This window comes from Trifolium pratense, linkage group LG7 (assembly GCF_020283565.1).
Source record: "Trifolium pratense cultivar HEN17-A07 linkage group LG7, ARS_RC_1.1, whole genome shotgun sequence".
In the NCBI taxonomy this organism is placed as follows: domain Eukaryota; kingdom Viridiplantae; phylum Streptophyta; class Magnoliopsida; order Fabales; family Fabaceae; genus Trifolium; species Trifolium pratense.
Genome location: NC_060065.1, coordinates 3,477,687 through 3,493,469, shown reverse-complemented (window position 1 = coordinate 3,493,469; position 15,783 = coordinate 3,477,687). Strand labels below are relative to the sequence as shown.

The following is a 15,783-nucleotide window of genomic DNA, read 5'->3' as shown; positions in this document are numbered from 1 at the left end:
AACAAAAAATCAAATCAAATAAATTTATGTTTCTTTATTTTTTTTGGTACATTATGTTTCTTTTTTTTTGTGATAAATATAAATCAAATCAAATAAATACTATTCATTCCATTTTTCCAAATAATAATTAACATAAAAATGATATGGGGTGGGATGAGTGGCTCAGCCGGTTAAACTAGTTGAACTAAAGGTTAAGTAGCAGAGTTTCAGGGTTCAAATCTTGACAAAAGAGAAAAAACTAACATTGTTATGAATATTATTGGTGGATGTCCGTATATGTTCTAGGTCCATGTAATGGGCCCACTATATTTACCTATATATAGATACCATGTATCATTGTATTGTAACCCTAATCCTATTGGTGAATAACATACACTATTCATTCTCTCTTTTCTCTCTTCTCCATCTATACTATTGCTCTTATTTACATTAGTTTATAACACGTTATCAGCACGAGCTTATCAACTGAGGTACGCAACTCTTATTCTATTTTTACAAATCACAAGTAATTTTTAGTTTTGATTATTATATAATTATGAATCGTTTGAACCTTGTATACTTATAATTATCAAATAATAATTAAAATTAAATAAATAAATAAGCATCATTTTTTTATGTATTTAATTGATTTCATGTTGTTTACGATTCGTGATATCCGACATTTATATGGTGAAGCATAACACTTTGATCATTAATATTACATAAAATGTTGATCAATTATTTATTTATTTATTTATTTATATTATATATTTTGGATGTTTGATATTGTTTGAGTTTCGTGACCGACAACAATCTGGTGAAGCATCGTTATGCTTTTGTGACTGACACATGTATGAGGAAACATCGACACTACGATCATCCAAAAGAACATAAACATTTTTTTTGGCTATAATTTTTAACAAGGCAGGTCAAACAAAAAGGATGTTGTACTATTTTTCCTCCACTATAATTTTTTCCCACTGAGTTTTTTTCTAATAAAGGTTTTAACGAGGCATATCCTCGATGGACATCCAAGAGGGAGTGTTATGAATATTATTGGTGGATGTCCATATATGTTCTAGGCCCATGTAATGGGCCCACTATATTTACCTATATATAGATACCATGTATCATTGTATTGTAACTCTAATCCTAGTGGTGAATAACATACACTATTATTTCTCTCTTCTCCATCACTATTGCTCCTATTTACATTTTTTTATAATAAACATAACATTGTAATACTAACAACTAACATTGTTTATAAAAAAAAGCCTAAAAATGACATTGGTAAAAAAAAATAAATTAAAAACAACAATATCTATAAAATCTAAAAGAAACAATATCTATAAAATCTGTCACGGATATTTGTCTAGTTATTGCGAATATGTGATCCCTAAGTTGTTATATTTGGAGAAAAAAAAATGTGATCCCTAATTATCAGGTGGGGGCGAGACCACTAAGTTAGGAATGTGACGCATCATTGCCACTATGATCAAAATCAAAGACAAAAATCAATCCAACTTAAAAACACACATTGAAAACGCACCGATAACTCCGAAGTACTGTATTATTAGCGGTAAAAAAAACAGATCTTGAATTCAGAAATTTTGAGTTTTGCTAGTGTTATTGGAGAGATAAATATAGTCTATACTGTTTCAAAATAATCTATGTTGCCTAGGTACGGGTACGGTACCGGTACGCGGTACGATATTTTTAGAAAATTTAACGTACGGGTATGTTAGTATAAAATATTTAAAAAATTATTTTTAAGTGAATTATTATCATCATGCTTTGAAGATTTAATTTTTTTTGTCTACCGTCTTAACTATTTTCATAAAAAATGAGAGATAATTAAAATATAATAAAAAATTATAATATTTTAAGAGATTTTTCAACAGCCAATATGTTTTTTCGTATTTATCATCATAAATCACCCAAATAAAAATGGGTACGGAATCAGTGCGTACCATACGAGGACCATGGAGTATCCGGTACTGATACGTACCCGATACGGGTACTTCACCATTTTAGGAGTACCCATGCTACCTAGAAAATAATTGTCACATTTTATCATTGCACACTTATCAATGTATAATTTTGATCGTAAATATATTTTGTTGTGTATTATTAAAAATTATGAAAATTTGATATTTTGATAGTACTCAATGAGACAAATTTAACAAGATCTCTTATGTTAATATATATCTTTATACTTTAGTAAAAAAAATATAATCAAAGTAGTTTATATGAATAGTGCACACACTCAAATTGTGGAAATTATATGGTGAGGGAGTATTTGTTTTATAATTTTTTTTTAAACAAAAAACCTGAAAAGGACATATAAGAGAAAGACACGGCCTGTTAGTTTTCATGTGCTTGCCCAGGAAATAATAACAGTACTTTTCTTTTTCCATTTGTTTAAATAAATAAATAAAAAATAATAGAAAATGTTGAAAAGAGAACAATTATGAATGAGGTTCGTCGTTCGTGTAATAAAAATAAACAATTATGATTTAATGAGTCATAATTGATTGTTTCTATTCAATTCAATGACAGCTTCTTATTCTTTTTTTGGTAAAGAAAAACAATTTAAGAAAATAATAGTACAAATATTCTTATCTTTATTATTGTTACTAAAGATAGACAGAGAGACAGAAAGAAGGGCGTGAAATTGGGAGGTGACGGGATCACAGGTAGTTTGGTATCCGACCGAACATCACCGCTTCTGTTCTGTCGCTTCAACGCTCCTACGTACCAGGTACTTTGACTCGCGTTGACCACTTTTTTTTTTTCATCTGTTTTTGTTAAATCAAATGTTGTAGTGCTAGTACTAATTCAGTTTTTATGCATGAAACCGCATAATGAGCCTATTTTTCAGTTCTTACTCGATCTGATTTGTTACTGTGCTATAATTTGTTTGCAGAGTTCATATGGTTGTTCACTAATTCTACCAAATATGGGTCAAGATATTTTCTCCTTATTTCAGCTACAAAGAAAAAAATTGTTATGCCTTATTGCTATTACCTTTGCACTCATTTTAGCTTTTCAATATTTTGAACTTCCTTATGGTAACTTTCTTCTAGTACAAACATCAAATAGTAATAGTAGTAGTAGTTTTCATGTTGCAGATTCACCATCTGCTTCTGAAATACTATATAACAATGTCACCCTTTTGAATCAAACAAATTTAGAAGAAAACCCTATTGAGAATGTTAATGACACTACTTCGACAACCGGTTTGGTCTCAGAACCAGGAAGGGTAGAATCTGATGGACCGGGCCGTTATGACAATAATACTATAGGTGTGAATTTGACAAGAGATGTTCAAGCAATTGCGCCGACATATTTAACTCCACCGCCTACTACTTTAGAATATGATGGACCGGGCCATTATGATAATAATACTATAAGTATGAATTTGACAAGAGAGGTTCAAGCAATTGCGCCGACATATTTAACTCCACCACCTACTGCAAGTCCTCCAATAATAGTGTTACTAAATGATTCTGAAGTTACTGGTTCGATGAATGATGAGAGGTTCAAGCCGTTAAAAGATGATGTCAATGTGATTGAGAGCAATTCTACTATCACAACTGTGCCTAAAGAGACCAAAGATTCTGTTGTTAAAGTTCCTGAAGTAACAACAATCTCAGAAATGCAGAAGTTGTTGTTTCAAAACTATGCTTCTTATCGATCTATGGTATGCGAGTAAATGTAATTTAGTTTATTAGTGTCAGTTGCGTATTCTTGTGTTCTGTTCTTATTTTGCTAATTTGTGTTTAGAGGCCAAGGTGGTCTTCCACTGTTGATCAAGAGCTACTGCAGGCTAGATCAGAGATCGAAAATGCACCAGTTGTAACTGATGTTGGAAACCTTCATGCTCCTCTTTATCACAATGTTTCCATGTTTAAGAGGTATCATTTAATTATAATGTTTTTTATTTTTTAAATTATTCAGAAGTGGAAATTAACTATTCCTGCAATTTTTTACAAATTTAATGATACTTTTGTAAATGATAGGTGAACTAAATTTTGTTTGGACATTTAGAGATATTTGCTATTCAAGATTCTAATGATAAGTAGGTTCAATTTTTTCTGTCGGCTGTGAACTGAATATGTAGTACTACTGATATATGACGCGATATTCTTGTTGGCGCTGTTAAATTATTATTTCACCTGATTATATGCTGTAAAACTGTCTAATTATCAGGAGCTATGAATTGATGGAAAAGACTCTCAAAGTGTATGTGTACAGAGAAGGGGCTAAGCCGATAATGCATTTGCCGTATCTTTTGGGAATTTATGCTTCCGAGGGATGGTTCATGAGACTGATGGAAGTTGATAAACAATTTGTTACTAAAGACGCAAAGAAGGCCCACCTGTTTTACATACCTTTCAGTTCTCGAATGCTTGAGGAAACATTGTATGTTGCAAATTCACATACCTTTAGGAACCTAAGGCAGTATCTGAATAACTATGTAGACACAATTGCCGCGAAACATTCTTTCTGGAACAGGACAGGGGGTGCTGATCATTTTTTTGTTGCTTGCCATGATTGGGTATGTTTTTCATGGATAAGTCCTTTTTGTGTCAATTTTTTTTTGAACAAGCCAAAATGAGATATATATAAAGGTATAATAGTCTTTTAGCACAAGACGTGCCAAGGAGACTAAACAATGTTACAAATAGAGTCAAAAATACAAGAACCGAAAAAAAACTATACAAGGCCCAAGCAAAGCAAAGGATTAGACCACCAACTATGGCAGTTCAAAGCTAACCTTTTTGTGTCAATTTGTTAATGGTGCGCGACATCCAATGCTACTATAATTGTTTGCAAACAAAAACATGCTTTGTTAAACTCCAAGTGAATCTGAAAATGATCATTGAAATTGAAAATCCTCGATCATATAAGTTCCGTTGAAATAATTTCAGGAACTAAATTGGCCGGCCCAAAAGGACTAATGTGTTATCGATTTTTCTATTTTAGAGATCATTTTGAAATTTGATTCATTTCAGAGACTAAATTGCACGACACATACAATTTCTGGAACTAAATTGATGATCTATTTGGATCGACCTATGCAGGCACCTATGGAAACAGATCAAAGGATGGCGAATTGCTTAAGATCCCTATGCAATGCTGATGTCAAAGAAGGTTTTGTGTTCGGGAAAGACACGTCACTTCCCGAAACTTATGTCCGGAATGCACAGAATCCCACCAGAGGCCTTGGCGGAAAAAGAATTTCAAGTAGGAAAACTCTTGCTTTTTACGCAGGTGGTATACACGGTTACGTTCGTCCGATACTGTTGCAGCACTGGGAAAATAAAGATCCTGACATGAAAATATTCGGTATATTGCCACACTCGAAAGGGAACAGGAACTACATCCAGTACATGAAAAGTAGCAAGTACTGTATTTGTCCAAAGGGATATGAAGTTAACAGTCCTAGAGTTGTCGAGGCTATCGTCTACGAATGTGTTCCAGTTATTATATCAGATAATTTTGTGCCTCCTTTTCTTGAGGTTTTGAATTGGGAATCATTTGCTGTTTTTGTATTGGAGAAGGACATTCCAAATTTAAAGAGTATACTTCTTTCCATTCCAAGAAAGAGGTATCTTCAAATGCAGATGAGAGTGAGAAAAGTGCAGCAGCATTTTCTTTGGCATAGGAGTCCTGTCAAGTATGATATATTTCATATGATACTACATTCTATTTGGTACAATAGAGTCTTCACAGCAAGAACCGGATAAATATTTTTTAGAAAAAGGGATTTTTTTTATTTTTTTTTTGCATAAAATAGTCGTTTTCTCTTGAAATTTTAGCGGCTATATATTGATTTATGCCCTAAGGGCACATGTTAGCATTTCACGGGTCATGTTAACTAATAATAATGTAATTTTATTTATGTGTACATTCTTTTAGTTTTTGGTGTAAATAAATTTCTGAACCTTATTCCCTTTGCTTATTGACAGCTTAATTGAAATTTACTGTGTTTGTGAATCAAATGGTGTGGGTGTACATTTCCTGAGAACTTCCCACGAAGACATGGAGTTCTTGTGAAATGTGGTATCAAAAAGTACCATTTTTTTGATATAAGTCGTGCAAACCAATTCTTATAAGCTTTTCTTCAACTATGTAGTCTCATACATGCACAACCTTAGGATTCCTCTCATTATTATGTGAATTTCGTTTGTTCACATACCCTCTTTTGACTGAAAGCTGCCAGGAGCCGTTCATTGTCTATTCATGCCATGTGTATCGGCGATCACTCCTCGCCCTCATGAATAGTAGTCGTGACACCACTCATTTATAAAATTTAATATAATGTAAAATAATGACAGGAGACAATTTCTACGATATATTAGTTGATTCAAATATACCGATTTATTAGATTTTTTTATATTACATCATGTCTTTAAATATTTAAAAAGTTAAATAGACGGTTTATAAGTTTGCCTCTTTCCATTTTACCATTTTATTTTGGTGTGTGCTAGGTTGCCTTTAGAAAGATGTGTGCAACTAGCACACCTTGATGTGGCACTAATGGAAAATAGCCATGTGGAATCCACTATTCATGTCACCATTATAACTTTGTTTTACAGATTTCCCAGTATTTTCTCATATTTGCATGTTTACCCAATTTGCATTTAATGACATTGTCATACCCTAGTTTTATCCTACCCCATTTTTATCCTATTTTATTTTTTCATTATCTTATTATTATTATTTCAAAAATTCAAAAAAAATATTAGTTTCTTTTGTTTTATTATTATTGTTACAAAAAAATAAAAGAAAAACAACACTTGCATCATGTGCACTCTCCACTCCCCTTACTTCAAGCTTACAATTTTAACTTTTTCCCTAATTTGATCAAGGCTTTACCATTGATTAAAGGTGGAGCTTTTCCTTCCTTTCTTGGCCACAAAAACCCTAATTTTCTAGTATAAGTAGAGGACGTTTTTCAGAGCAAAGGGAGGCGATAGTTGGAGGCAACAGAGAGGGAGAAAACCAAAATTTCATCTTTTCCACCATTTTTACTCCAAATTCGAAAATCAATAAAACCACCATAAACCTTCAATTTTCTTTAACAAAAACATCCTAAACACTTTCAGTAACGGAACCCACAAGAAAAAATACGAAGAAAAGCACCAGAGAAAGCATACCCGAAGCTCTAAAATTGCTAAGAAAAACTTGGGTTGGTTAACACAACTCGAGGTTCAAACCAAGTGAGTTTCAGTGTATCTAAGTTTATAAACACGTTCTTAAGCTTTTCCAAACATCAATTTTGTGTGGTTTTGCTTGAGTCACGTTTTGGTTTTTTTTATGTTCTTAAGTTGTTGTTTCGGTTTTCGAATTATAAGCCTCCACTGTGAAATCTAAGCATAGATTCATGATCAGTGCGAAAAATTAAGCGAAATAGTGTATTCGTTTATGATTTTTGAGGCCATAATGATTTTTTTCGAAAAGCTCCGTTTGAGCTTTAATGGAGGTTTTGTTCCTGCGAATTGTCGTGAGGAAGAGGATCTGAGGAAGAAGATGAGTTGTTACTCATTGAACCCCCTTTCTTGCTCAGAGCGCCCCCCATCCCTTTATTTTTAAAACCCATCCGTTAGATCTAGTGTAAGGCCGAGATCTGTTATATGATTTCTTTAAATCCAAGCCACCTGATTGAATCAGAAGACCCAGATCCGTGATAGCCTACCATGCACTTTAACTCTGACGCTGCACTAGAGTATTTTTGTTCTGTTATAAAATATTATTAAAAATATATTTGTTATAAAATATAATTAAAAATATAATTCAACTTCAATATAACTTATATAATATCAATTGATTAGGAAGTAGCCGCAACATTTTTAATTAAGTAAAAATTCAAAATCTCCAATAAAAATTGATAGTTTTAGTCAAACTTCGTGACTATTTCATTAAAACTAGTTTTTCAATAAGACTGTTATTACGATATCTTTATACATCCGGAGTCCGATAATCAAAATTCTTTCTCTCATTTGTTTGTTAGTCAAATTAAGTGATATTGAACGGTCGGATTGATAAAATTTAAAATCTTCAGTCCAAGTCGGTAGTTTTAGTCAAACTTCACGACTCTTTCATTAAGACTAGCTTTCGAGTGAGACTGTTATTATGGTATGTCTATACATCCGAAGTGCGATGATCAAAATTCTATTTCTCATTTGTTTGTTAGTCCAATTAGATGATATTGAACGATCGGATTGATAAAATTCAAAATCTCCAGTCAAAATCGATAGTTTTAATCAAACTTCACGACTCTTTCATTAAGACTAGCTTTCTAGTAATATATAAAAGTTAATATTACTACTAGTAATTTTATCAAAAAATTACTATAAAATAATAAAATAAATTTAATCTCTATATTTTTTTTAATTACTTTCAAATTCACTAACAAAGTTAATTCTACTATATTTGTTCCACTCAATCTAATATATTTTTATTTATATATCTACTCTTAATAATATAATAAAGTTAATTACTATCAAATTTAATGAGTTGCCTACATATTTTTAATTAAATTTCTAATTTAATAGTCCTGAAACGTTACGGGACAAGTGTTGACCACTAATACCTAAAAATTATTTTAACAATAGTTTCTCTCATATTTTTAAAATAATTCATAACAAATTTTTAAATATACGAATAAAGATAGGAACAAAATAAAAATATGAATCTATCTATGAAAATATGAATAAAATAAATAAAAAACTTATACAAAGTTTAGCCAAAAAAACAAAATTATAGAGGAAAAAACAATAATAAATAGATTATAGAAAGTTCAGGCATAAAAAAAATGTCAATTGCTACTAAATTAGTTAATTTATCCTTATCAATTTTAATAATATTTTATATTTTTTTACCTTTAAAGGTAATATTACTCGAATAATAATTTTTATTTGTTAAAGAAATCTAACGATTAGTTTAATATTGACTCGTTTAACTAAAATTATTACGGAGTATATTTTATTTTCGGCTAAAGTAGATATTTGGTCCTTAGTTTATTTATTGATTTCCTTAAAAATAAAAAATATATTTATTGTTTTCATTTTGGTCACTTAACTAATTATTGTTTCATTTTGGTCCCTTAACTATATAATTATGTTGGTCAAATATATCTTTTCGGTTAAATTTTGAGAAAATCTATTAATATTCATTATCTTCATCGTCTGTTCTAGAAAAATTTGTCATGTCTTCATCAAACCTAGAAAAAAAAAAACTTTATCAACATAAAAAAAAACCATGAATATTCATTCATGCAACCTAAAAACCCATAAAATATTCATTTATTTTTTTTATTCATGCAACATAAATCATCCCCAACCTAAAATCTATAATCAACACTAACAATCTAACTCAAAAAACATAGGAAACCGACCGGCAAAAAAATTTATTCGTATTTATTTTATTTTATTTATTTATTTTATTTTAACAATCTATTTTTATTTATTTTATTCATATTTTCATAGATAGATTCATATTTTTATTTTGTTCCTATCTTTATTCGTATATTTAAAAATTTGTTATGAATTATTTTAAAAATATGAGAGAAACTATTGTTAAAATAATTTTTAGGTATTAGTGGTCAACACTTGTCCCGTAACATTTCAGGACTATTAAATTAGAAATTTAATTAAAAATATGTAGGCAACTCATTAAATTTGATAGTAATTAACTTTATTATATTATTAAGAGTAGGTATATAAATAAAAATATATTAGATTGAGTGGAACAAATATACTAGAATTAACTTTGTTAGTGAATTTGAAAGTAATTAAAAAAAATATAGAGATTAAATTTATTATATTATTTTATAGTAATTTTTTGATAAAATTACTAGTAGTAATATTAACTTTTATATATTACTAGAAAGCTAGTCTTAATGAAAGAGTCGTGAAGTTTGATTAAAACTATCGATTTTGACTTGAGATTTTGAATTTTATCAATCCGATCGTTCAATATCATCTAATTGGACTAACAAACAAATGAGAAATAGAATTTTGATCATCGCACTTCGGATGTATAGACATACCATAATAACAGTCTCACTCGAAAGCTAGTCTTAATGAAAGAGTCGTGAAGTTTGACTAAAACTACCGACTTGGACTGAAGATTTTAAATTTTATCAATCCGACCGTTCAATATCACTTAATTTGACTAACAAACAAATGAGAGAAAGAATTTTGATTATCGGACTCCGGATGTATAAAGATATCGTAATAACAGTCTTATTGAAAAACTAGTTTTAATGAAATAGTCACGAAGTTTGACTAAAACTATCAATTTTTATTGGAGATTTTGAATTTTTACTTAATTAAAAATGTTGCGGCTACTTCCTAATCAATTGATATTATATAAGTTATATTGAAGTTGAATTATATTTTTAATTATATTTTATAACAAATATATTTTTAATAATATTTTATAACAGAACAAAAATACTCTAGTGCAGCGTCAGAGTTAAAGTGCATGGTAGGCTATCACGGATCTGGGCCTTCTGATTCAATCAGGTGGCTTGGATTTAAAGAAATCCTATAACAGATCTCGGCCTTACACTAGATCTAACGGATGGGTTTTAAAAATAAAGGGATGGGGGGCGCTCTGAGCAAGAAAGGGGGTGCAATGAGTAACAACTCATCTTCTTCCTCACATCCTCTTCCTCACGACAATTCGCAGGAACAAAACCTCCATTAAAGCTCAAACGGAGCTTTTCGAAAAAAATCATTCTGGCCTCAAAAATCATAAACAAATACACTATTTCGCTTCATTTTTCGCACTGATCATGAATCTATGCTTAGATTTCACAGTGTAGGCTTATAATTCGAAAACCGAAACAACAACTTAAGAACATAAAAAAAACCAAAACGTGACTCAAGCAAAACCACACAAAATTGATGTTTGGAAAAGCTTAAGAACGTGTTTATAAACTTAGATACACTGAAACTCACTTGGTTTGAACCTCGAGTTGTGTTAACCAACCCAAGTTTTTCTTAGCAATTTTAGAGCTTCGGGTATGCTTTCTCTGGTGCTTTTCTTCGTATTTTTTCTTGTGGGTTCCGGTACTGAAAGTGTTTAGGATGTTTTTGTTAAAGAAAATTGAAGGTTTATGGTGGTTTTATTGATTTTCGAATTTGGAGTAAAAATGGTGGAAAAGATGAAATCTTTTGTTGTTTCCTCTCGTGTTTTTAATTTTAAGATTTTGTTGTTTTTAATTTTATTTAAAAGATTCAGTTTTAATCCCATATTAGAAGCAGCCTTAACTTAATGAGGACTGAATCTATTAATTGAGAGTAGGGATGAATATGCAAATAATTAAACTTACACAGTAAAAATGTGAAATATAATTATAAATATGAGATAGATAATGGAGTACACATGTCTTATTTTTATTGGTGCCACATCATGGTGTGCTGTTTGCACACCTCTTTATGAAGGTAACCTAGAAAAAACCTTTTATTTTACAAAAGATTACTGTACCATTATGAATGGGTTAAAATAAAGAAAAATAAAAAAATAGAAAACGACCATGATGACATGATCCTCCACCTGACTAGAAGATAAAACATGTCTTTGACTTTTTCACCATGTTACTCTCCTCATTTTACTCCCATCCTATTCATGTGTTCCTTCCTTTCAAACTGTCACATATTTTGTTTTTTTCTTCTTTTTTTTTACATTACAGACAACAACACAAAAAATCACATAAACAAATCCTATGTTCACTGTCGGTGTGATTTCATTACACCTTTTTCCTCTCTGCTTTCTCTGTTCTTACATCAACATTCATCAAATTTACTTTACATACCCATCAAAAACCCTCACTAAATTTATCAACTTTTCTGCCTGATCTCAAATGGGTTTGCTTCAAAATTTCCAATTTCAAACCATTTCATGATGGGTGGTGATCCATGAAGTTTCCTCTGTTTTAGGGTATGTGTATTTTGTGTTACATTCTGCAATTGTAACATGGATCTAGGATTTTTCAGATTTCTATGTCAAGCTGAAACAAGAAGATTAGTTTCATTGTTAGGAATAACAGTAGCTTTAATTTTAGTACTTCAGTTTTCTGAACTTCCAAATAGTAACTTTGTTTCTTCTCTTACTGCAAGAATCAAAAGTTTCACAATAGATTCATCTTCTGTTAATTCTACATTGGAGGGTAATAATGTAAATGTGAATCTAAATGCTTCAAATTCAAACTCTAGTGATGCATTACAAGATATATCAATTAGTCCTCAAACTTCTTCATTAGAAAATGGTGAAGGAATTGAAAATGTCGTAAATGTTAGTTCACCAATGGTTAGTGTTGATGGAAAAGATGTTAATTTAACATCACAAGTGAATCAATCCTCTTTGCTTGCACCACAGCCTATGGTGCCATTGTCCAACGGATCATTCTTCGATTCAAAAATGTATCCGAAGGACGGAATTTTGGAATCTGTGGAAAAAATGCATTCCACAATGAGTAATAATAAGCCCAAGATATCGAAGAATTCCAAGAGGCCGTCTAAAGTAGTTCCGATATCCGAGATGAACTTAATGTTGCAGCGCAGCCACGCTTCGTCCCAGATAGTGGTATGTATTATTGGATTATGTGAGGTATCTTAGAAAATGTAGATGGAATTTTGTTATTGGATTTCTAATTTGTTTTGTTTTTTATTTTGTTAGAAACCAGCAAGTTCGGAAGCTGTTAGTGCGGAAATATTGCGTGCAAAATCAGAGATTGAAAATGCCCCTATCGTTGTGAATGATTCAAGACTTTATTCGCCTTTATACCGGAATGTTTCCATGTTTAGAAGGTATCACATTTCAATTTACTGAATCTACTCTTGAGCCAAATCACTGCATTAAGGTTGAAATTGATCAAGATTCTGATCGAATTTTATCAATTATGGTAACTTATAAGCTACTCAATCACTTATTTGATCAGATATCAATTGCAGCTTTACATATTTAATAAATACCTTGCATTTAAAATAAGTAGATGTGCATGCATATGGTATAAATTCATGATTATGGCAAATGTTAGTAAGTTAGTAGTTAGATTAGTTTCCAGCTTTGGAATCCTGAACTTCCTTCTTAAAACTACTTCGATGATAATTGCAGGAGTTATGAACTAATGGAGAAGATGCTAAAAGTTTATGTCTATCCGGACGGAGACAAGCCAATCTTTCATGAGCCATTACTTGATGGAATATATGCATCAGAAGGATGGTTTGTGAAATTAATGGAAGGAAACAAACAATTTATGACTGGAGACCCTGAAAAGGCTCACTTGTTTTACATACCTTTCAGTTCAAGATTGTTGCAGTTAACTCTTTATGTACGTAATTCGCACAAACGTTCGAACTTAATTGACTACATGAAAAATTATGTGGACATGATTGCCGGAAAGTACCCTTTTTGGAATAGAACAAATGGAACAGATCACTTTGTTGTTGCCTGCCATGATTGGGTATGTATAATTCTTAATACTTATGCAAAATTTATGATTAACGCATTTTGTTCCGCTTTCCTCAAACAAGAACTATAATTTTCCAATTTTTTCTCATGAAATCTACGACAAACAGTATGATATGCGCCTGATTCAAATTTGGACCAAATACATGTACCGTTTTCCTTATATAAGTCCAAAAATTAAGAGTAATTTGTGACAGTCTCACGTGCCTAACCATTATGATTGAACCATTAATTTCAGTCACATCAGTAATTGAGTGGAAGAATAATTAACAAGCACAATTTCTCAGGCTCCTGCAGAAACAAGAGGACGCATGCTAAATTGCATCAGAGCCCTATGCAATGCTGACATTGAAGTAGGATTCAAGATAGGAAAAGATGTATCACTTCCGGAAACATATATAAGATCAATTGAGAATCCTATAAAAAATCTAGGTGGCAACCCTCCTTCTCAGAGGCCTATCCTAGCATTTTTCGCAGGCGGTTTGCACGGTTATGTTCGGCCTATGCTGTTGAAGTTATGGGAGAACAAAGAACCAGACATGAAAATATCCGGTCCGTTACCGCATGTCAAGGGTAACACAAACTACATCGAACTCATGAAGAGTAGCAAATTCTGCATTTGTGCAAGAGGTCATGAAGTTAATAGTCCGCGCGTGGTTGAGGCCATATTTCACGAGTGCATTCCTGTTATCATATCTGATAATTTTATTCCTCCTTTGTTTGAGGTTTTGAATTGGGAATCTTTTGCTGTGTTTATCAAGGAGGGACATATTGCTTATTTGAGGGATATACTACTCGCTATATCGGAAGAGAAATACTTAGAGATGCATAAGAGGGTGAAAAAGGTGCAAGAGCATTTTCTTTGGCATCATGAGCCTGTTAAGTATGATTTGTTTCACATGCTTCTTCATTCAATTTGGTACAATAGAATTTTCTATACAAGTTAGAAGTAGTAATCATGTATCAATTTTGTAGGAAACTCATTGTGTAAACATTACAACTAAAGCAAGAATAATATGATGGGAAAAAAAATTCATTAGTTCTTGTTGAGGGTCATATTTATTATCCCCAAAAAGAAGAAATCGATATTCATACTAGAGTTTGTCAAGCATATTATGTTTGGTTTGGTCCCTTTTTGGAATCATGGGACCTACTGTTTCATGAGATCTTTTTTGAAAGTTAGAAGTTCTTATCATGTGACTGCAAAAACAGAACATCATTTGTTTACAAAAAGCTCTTTGAGACGGTGTCAAAGATGACATTTGCAAAGTCTCTTCTCTTCACTTCCTTAGTAGCTTCCATAAGGGCTATTGCTTCACCTTCGATGATTGAAAACGTTCCTTATAGCCAAGAAGTACATGCCAATACAAACTGACCCGAAGAATCTCTGAAGCACCAACCAACACTTGTTTTACCAATGTCATTGTGAAACCCCGCGTCAATATTACATTTATACTACCAACTGACCGGAGGTTGTGTCTAGCGCGTCTGCTGCTGCTGCTTCGTGGACTGCATTAGAGGTCCACACATACTGTTTACAGCGTTCCATTCGTCCCATATGCGTAGAGGTTTGACATCTAGTTGCTGCCCGGCTTCCCTCTCATTATTCCATAACAATAATGTATATTAATATATCACTTATGATCAATGATCAATTTACAAAATTAGAAAGTGTGAAGATGAGTGTTGCAACATAGTTAAGAACACAAAAGAGCCGCCACTCTCAAACCCTAATTGGTTTTTCTTTTCTTCTTGTTCATCCATTAGAGAGGGGTGATTTATTGATTGAGGCTCAATTTTGATCTGGAATCACCGCTTTTGATCATTTTTTATTTCTTTTTATTCTAATAAGTAATTTTCACATATTTTTAGGTTTCGTTTGAATTTTCTTTTGTGATTTATTCGTTCGATGTTGCTCCCGTTGTAGTGTCGAGATGTTAGTTTTGATTTCTCATCTTAGTATGGTGTTTGTTTTGATTTTTCGTCTTAGGACGATGTTTGTTTTGTTCACATTTGCAGAGTTACTTCGATCCAAATTAAGTGTAGATTCAATGACTTTTGTATATTCAACGTTGCAGTTTTGGAGGCATACTATTGCAGTTTTGGAGGCATACTATTGCAGTTTTGGAGGTATACTATTCCATACATTTAAATTTTGTCATATCAATTGTAAGCTTTATCATTAGGTTGTTCTATGCTATTAACTCGGGTGGTGCTAGCTTGTTCGCAAACCCCTCCTTTTTAGTGAATTTGAATATGTAATGATTTGAATTGGTATACTTTACAAATTTGAATGAATATTGTTGTTTTTAATAT

The 15,783-nt window shown here is 31.7% G+C and overlaps 2 protein-coding genes across 2 annotated transcripts; both read left to right on the top strand.

Annotated features, from left to right (window-relative positions):
- The first annotated feature begins 2,406 nt into the window (after positions 1 to 2,406).
- LOC123893702 (probable glycosyltransferase At5g03795) lies at positions 2,407 to 5,942 on the top strand. Its single transcript, XM_045943487.1, has 5 exons — positions 2,407 to 2,740; positions 2,906 to 3,682; positions 3,766 to 3,896; positions 4,192 to 4,540; positions 5,067 to 5,942. Exons 2-5 carry the CDS (start codon positions 2,939 to 2,941, stop codon positions 5,730 to 5,732), a joined length of 1,890 nt encoding a protein of 629 aa, XP_045799443.1. The 5' UTR covers positions 2,407 to 2,740; positions 2,906 to 2,938; the 3' UTR covers positions 5,733 to 5,942.
- Positions 5,943 to 11,647: 5,705 nt separating this feature from the next.
- On the top strand, positions 11,648 to 14,556 carry LOC123893703 (probable glycosyltransferase At5g03795). Its single transcript, XM_045943488.1, has 4 exons — positions 11,648 to 12,582; positions 12,676 to 12,806; positions 13,114 to 13,462; positions 13,755 to 14,556. Exons 1-4 carry the CDS (start codon positions 11,974 to 11,976, stop codon positions 14,412 to 14,414), a joined length of 1,749 nt encoding a protein of 582 aa, XP_045799444.1. The 5' UTR covers positions 11,648 to 11,973; the 3' UTR covers positions 14,415 to 14,556.
- The last annotated feature ends 1,227 nt before the right edge of the window (positions 14,557 to 15,783 follow it).